This window comes from Notothenia rossii, assembly GCF_949606895.1.
Source record: "Notothenia rossii genome assembly, chromosome: 2".
NCBI lineage: Eukaryota > Metazoa > Chordata > Actinopteri > Perciformes > Nototheniidae > Notothenia > Notothenia rossii.
Window position 1 is genome coordinate 44180186 of NC_136904.1, and position 6677 is coordinate 44186862.

At 43.1% G+C, this 6677-nt stretch overlaps 1 protein-coding gene across 1 annotated transcript; it reads right to left on the minus strand.

The window, feature by feature from the left end:
* Positions 1-2358: 2358 nt before the first annotated feature.
* On the minus strand, positions 2359-4671 carry LOC307030586 (zinc finger BED domain-containing protein 5-like). The gene is made up of 2 exons (XM_079667085.1): positions 3501-4671; positions 2359-3262 (listed from the first exon to the last, which is right to left on the minus strand). Exons 1-2 carry the CDS (start codon positions 3672-3674, stop codon positions 2786-2788), a joined length of 651 nt encoding a protein of 216 aa, XP_079523211.1. The 5' UTR covers positions 3675-4671; the 3' UTR covers positions 2359-2785.
* Positions 4672-6677: the final 2006 nt, after the last annotated feature.

Below are 6677 nucleotides of genomic sequence, written 5' to 3' on the forward strand. Positions count from 1 at the left end.
CTATAGAAAGGTCTTTGAGGAGCCGGGGGTCTGCAGATTTAAATACCGCAGTAATGCTTCCTCCCGAGGCGATGGCTTTGTCGCACTCCGGGGACGGCAGAATAAGGCTGACTAAATTAATGTCTTTCCCGTCGAGGATCTTAGCTCTGAGCCGTGAGGAGATGTTAGCGGCTTGGGGAATGTAGGGCCTACCTGAGGGAGGAGCCGGGAGGGCGGAAGCCAGAGAGTGAGAAGGAACTACCGTGCCTAATGCAAAATCCTGACCCGGCGGGGCCGCCGCAGAGGTTGAAGCTCCGGCCTGGCCTCTCTCCATGGACTGGAGGCGAGCGTCAATTAGGAGCATAGAACTTGCCAGAGATTGCAGTGTGTTGACTAGGCTGCCATTGAAGAGGGGCTGAGTGCCGGAGCTCCCGGGCTGAGCGGCGCTGGGCTGGGTGGCGCTGGGCTCGCTTTTTTAGTCCTTTTGCCCCCGCGGCTGCGAGACCACCCTCGCCCTCTTCCGGGGGGGCTGGCTGGAGCTGCTGGCCTGGGCTGGGAGACCGCGCCGGAGGCTTGGTCCGACAGGGAAAGCAGGAGATCTGGGACTGGGGTGATGCCCTGCTTGCGGAGATGGGCGACGAGGAATTCTGCCTCTGCTGTGCGAGAGCCGCTGCAGGTGCGCAGACGAGAACTGAGGCGACGGTGACTTGAGGAGTTCGAAGTGCATCGAAATCGGGATCAAGATCCTTCGAAAAAGGTAAGATCTCTGAAGAGTCTGAATTAGACATGTTTGTTTTTTTGTTTTTTTCGTATCCAGTGTTTTTTAGGCGTAAGAGGAGTGTAAGCTACCAACTTAGCGCGTTGACACCTGGAAGACAGTTGATGGAAAAGGGGAGAGCATATATAGAGGGATTAACAGGTGCGATAATTAGGCTTGTGGATGGAGGGAAGTGATAGGTTAGCTTGAGGAGTGGCGCTCCCTATCAATTAGTGAAGGGAGCGAGTATTGCCATGACGTGCAATACGAAGTGATAGGTCTTCCTGCCTGAACTTGCGCTGAGCTTCATTACATTATTGAAAACATTAATAACAGAATGCTTAATGCACAAACCATCAAGAAATAAGTAGCCAATGCTTCAATCCTTTGAGAATACACTGTTTGTAGGCTATTTTAATTTAATAATACATTACATTTATAAAGCGTTTCTCCTGGTCCTCAAAGCGCTAACAAGCAAGTAAAACAAAAATAACAAAAGTAGAAAGTGCTAAGCTAGGTGGAATAAGGGAAAGGGGTTAGTTGATTAGGAGTTGAAGGCAAGAGTGAAAAGGTGAGTTTTGAGAGATTGTTTGAATGATTTGACGTGGCTGGAGAGGGAGCGGGGGCTGCTGCGAAGGCCCTGTCACCCCAGGTCCGGAGCTTTGTCCTGATGGGCTGCAGTAGGTTAGCTTCAGCTAACATCTGAGGCGACGGGTGGGGGCAAGGTTGTTGAGGGCTTTGAAAGTGAAAAGTAATATTTTAAAGTCAATGCGGTGTTTGATGGGGAGCTCTTGATGGGAGGAATTTAGTGTTATTATTCTTTCCCCAGTTAACTAAGCTATGCTGAAGTGCCAGTAGATAACTTCTAAATACCAGTACAGGGGCTTGAAAGGTTTTTTACCCGGTTTTTTGTGGTCTTTTTGGACAGCGGAAGGCTAGATTACCCATGATCCTCAGCCACCGTTGCCGTGGAAACGGAACCGGTCCACTCTCAGCTACCTGCATAACCCTAATTTATTTCAGATACCAAACACACTTTTTCCGAAGATTGGTGTCACAAATATCAAAACAATATATGTGTCGATAACAAAATACATCCATCATAAACTAAATTGGAAACAGCAGTATAATTTGTCTTGTTAACACTTTAAAGTTGAGTTTTTTTTAACCCGTACCGCCTAGTGGTTAAACCACGTTATTGAATTTTTTTGTTGAATTATGTTATATTTGATGAAACATAAAAATATTAAGAGTACATACATAGGGGGAAAGTAAAAGGTCAATCATAGAAATATAGATGAAAATATTAAGGAGATACTGTTGTGATCTCCACAATAAAACAGTTTAGTGCAGGACGTTCAAAGATATTAATGAATGCTTCATTTAAACATTGAAGAATACTTTAAGTTAAGGTCTTCTTTTAAATAAGAAAAAGCTTTGGGGGTATCCATCTACAGACAAATATTGAGTCTGGCAAAGTACTTAACGTCTAATATATTGCATAGTTTGTTTTGGAACTTGACAATCAACTTTCCTGCAATGTTAACTAAGTTGAAGCACTTATTTTAACTGATATTATACATATGTATTATACTCTTATAAGATGTATCTAGTCAGGGGTTCTCAACCTTTTTTGGGCCAGCGCCCCCCTGTCCATTATCCAGGTCTCTTACCGCCCCCCATCAAAATAAGTAGACTTATTTTCTTCCCTGAATATTAATGTTGACTAAAATTCTGTGTTATATCATTTAAAAAGAATGTCACTGAATGCCAAATAATAGATTTGATTTAACTGGGCAGTTGGAATATCATTATCATTAGTTTACCAGAGAGCAGAAAAGCCATGTGAATGTGAATTAAAATGATATTTATGAGTGTTAAACAAACTCAGACAAGAGCAGAGAATACAAACAGACTGCTACGGAACAGCAGCAATTTCACACATGTCCAGTGCAGAACAAACAGTAGGCTACAAAACTGTACATTAGGCCTACAGAACTAACAGGTCGGAAAGGTGTTGCATTTCGCCGAATTGCGGGGGGGGGAAGGTTAGTGTGAGCCCTGCGCTTGGTGGTTCTCCGCCAGTTTCTTCACTGCGGGTTGCAGAGAACTTAGTTTCAGTCGCAGTGCACCTGAGGCCGTCAAGTTCAAGCGATTGCGGTACTTGGACTGCATGTGGAGGACCTGGCTGAATCCCTGCTCCACGAGGTATGTGGTTAGGAAAGCCAGAAGAAGCAGCCTCGCTTTCTCCCAGAGAGCCGGGTAACGCTGAGAGTATTTGACCCACAAGTTGCCCCAGCCAGAGGTGCGGAAAATAGCCTGGGCCTCATCGTCACTCTGGATGTCGATGAGATGCTCCTGTATTGCTGGCTCGCATTCCGCCACGTCCGCCTGAAAGGGCTGCACCACCCAGGTGGGAACATCGAGGTCCAAAAGATCTCTGAAGTGGATCTTCAAATCGGCATTCACCATCCTCAGGTGGTCTGTGTAAATGAGAAGGCGCTCATCGGTAAGAGCCTCAGACACCTGCAATGAGTATAACCAGGAAATTGTTATCGGTGCAGAATGTTACCATCTGATTTTAAACTGGTTATTTTATTGCTAATTAGTTTACTAATTGATGTTTCTTTATTCTCATAATACATTCAGAACATAAGTTATTTATACTAACCAGGAACACAAATATAGTGTTGCATAGAGTAGCCTACATTTATTACATGTATTATTTATTATTATCATTATTTAGTAGCCTAGGCTAGATCACCTTGGTCAACAGCGGGAAATGAGCAAACTGCCTCCTGCCTATGCTCTGCCGGTATAGATCCAGCCTGGAGGTGAGACTGTGGATGACCGCCTTGCTCTGGATCAGAGTAACTCCTTTTCCTTGGAGCTTCAGCGTTACTTCATTCATTTTGCCAAAGAAGTCTGTGAGGTACATGATGTCGCAGCGGCTGGATGACACCTGTTCCCCGAGAGCTGCATCCACCTCCTCCAGGAACTCCACGATGCTGTCAAACAGCTCACAAAAACGAGCAAGGCAGTTTCCTTTTGAGAGCCAGCGGACATCAGTGTGGAGAAGAAGACGCTCAAAGGTCTCATCATTTTCCTGACACAGCTGTCGGAACAATCTGTTATTCAGGGCGTGGGCTTTTATTTTGTTTATTGCCTTTACTGCAACATTGAGAGACTTGTGGAGAGGTGGACTTTTAGATTTGGCCACAAGTAGTGTCACGATAACGCTAGAGGGCTAGCTGGTGACATGACAAGACATCGTGCCGGGAGCGGACCGGAAGTCGTTGTAATTTTGAACAAACAGCTCTGTGTGGAGCAGCCTGGCTAGCCAGCTCTTCCATGTCGTAGCAGACATAGAAACGGGTATTATTTTCATAAACTGACCACTTAGTTCGAATCTGTTAGTGGAATTTGTCATATCAAAACATATCAAAATTTAACAAAGTGACACAGATTATTAACAGTCGCGATCCCAAAATTACAACGACTTCCGGTCCGCTCCCGGCTGCTTTTTGTAGGGTACGTTCGTAAATGCGCTCAGAGCGCTCCGAGCGTCCCCGTTCCACAGTCCAGAGCGCTGCGCTCTGAGCGCTCACAGCTGGGTGCTCTGGCGGAACAGACGGGTTGTCCGAGCGGACTGACCGTTCGTGCATTTACGAACGTACCCGTAATAACACTGCTGACAGCTGACCAATCGCAAGCAGAGTTGTGGTTTCCTATAGCAACAAAAGATGCTGACAGCTGCTTTTTGTACAGGAAAAGACGCTGTGGGTGGCCAGCGTTTTTCATGACAAAAAGACATTATTCGTGAACGCCCCCCAAGAACACCTCAACGCCCCCCTTTCAAAAATATTGCTTCCAGCGCCCCCCAACGTTCTCTGAACGCCCCCTGGGGGGCGGTACCGCCCCCGTTGAGAACCAGTGATCTAGATAGTATAAGAAATGTGCAGAATATGACAGTTTAATGGTGGAGGTACATAAATATCGATAGATGTCTTGTAATGCACTGTTGAGGAACCTGCGACCCAAGTTTTTAATCTCTGACCTTTTTCATCTCTAACCTTGTCAGGTATTGAACATCCACTAAATGAGAAACAGAGAATTATTCAATATAAAATATAGAATTTGTGTGATTAAACTAAATTATTTCCAAATAAACACCACTGCATATTTCCAACTGAAGAGAGTTACAGCGGGAGGATCCAAGAGCGGATGGACTGAGGAGTTGGTATGTTCCGGCAGAACGTGAGGGGGTCGTGGCTTGACAACCAGAGGGGGAAAGAAGGAAAACGGGAGTGAGTGAGTTTACACGTAAACACACTTATTCACCAAACGAGAAATACGTAAAGAAAAAGATTTATTAGCCATGAATTAATCAATTGGTACATTTATAAAGTAAGAAAGAGGAAACTATTAAATAATCCTAAAAACACACTGAGGGTAGAACATATTATTCAATCTTTTCATCATATAAACCAATTATTCTTTAAGAGATTCCAATTCATGTGCGAATTTGGGGAAGATTTAGTTTGTTACAATATAGATCTACAGCATAGTTCTTCAAGTAGACCAGAATTGAAGATAAATTAATATAATGAGTTATTGATATTCCACTGGTTTTCACACCATTTCAGGGACTTTATCACTGCATTAGAACAGACCACCCAAAGGTACTGAAGTAGGAACTTTTAAGTGATGAAATTCTACAACTGTTGTAACTGACCAAAATCTTCTCCCAGAAATGACTGTCTAAAGTGCTGTATCCCAGAGTAGATGTTTGGTGGTATCGTGGAACTAAAACCTTGTACCCAGTCTTGCCACAGGATTGGACTGGGACCTGTGCACTAGCACAGCCAGTAATGTTTTTTATGCAGTTAATCAACATGGCGAAACACCCCAAAGCCAGTAGGGCTAAGAGACCAGTCCCAGGGGGAGTTTAGGCTCCACAGTGTACATTGTACAAGGATAGCATAGGGGCGCCCAGGGGAGGGCTAGATGTTGCATTCCATGTCCTAACGTACCGATTGATCACGACGGCCTCTTCTAGAGAACATACTGTATTACTTTCATACCTTAAATGGTATGAAAGGAGGGAGGGTAAATGTCTCATGAGGAGACAGTTACAAATGCTAGCAGAACAAGACGACCCACCCCCGTATACAGATGTTGATGAAAATGATGAGTTAGTTTAAATGATATGGATGTTCAGAGATGAGATTGTTCAATGAATGTCCAGCCGATGTGATACTTTAAATGATGAAATCATGTGAAGAAGTGAACATGCTAAAATGGAGTGAATCCATTTCAAATTACTTTACACTATTCCAAGATAGTTTATTTTATTCTTTATTATTTTATACTATTCTAATAATAGTACATTTCGTGTTTCCTATTACTTTGGACTACCCAAATGGTATGTTTCTTTTACACTTTGTAAAAACAAGTGCCTTAACACTGAGCGTGGTATGAGAACGGTTTCTGTGAACGGAGGGAGGAAGAAATATTCTAATACCAAGCCATTGCTGCTTTTTGAAGAATGATATTGAATGTTAACACTAGAAGTTATGCACAAGGGAAAACTTTTATGTTTGAACACAGTCAAAGTATTTTTTGTATTTTTTTCTAAAGTTGAGGCTATTGAACCATTCCATTTTCATTGTATGTTTTTCATATGAGTTATGTAGCCTACTATGCAAAGTTCAGATGAAGGACTAATTGATTTCAGTATTATTTACACACCTGTTAGAAATTAAAATCAATGTTTTATGGCATAATTTAGTTAGTCAGTTTAAATGCTGTTTTATTCTGAAAAACCAGAGGTTCTCGCGCACAATGTCTGTTAAACTTTTATTCTGAAAATCCTTCATCTCCAGATAGCATTTAGCATGTGGCTAATATTCCTTTCCCTATAGAGGTGAATTTCGAAGTA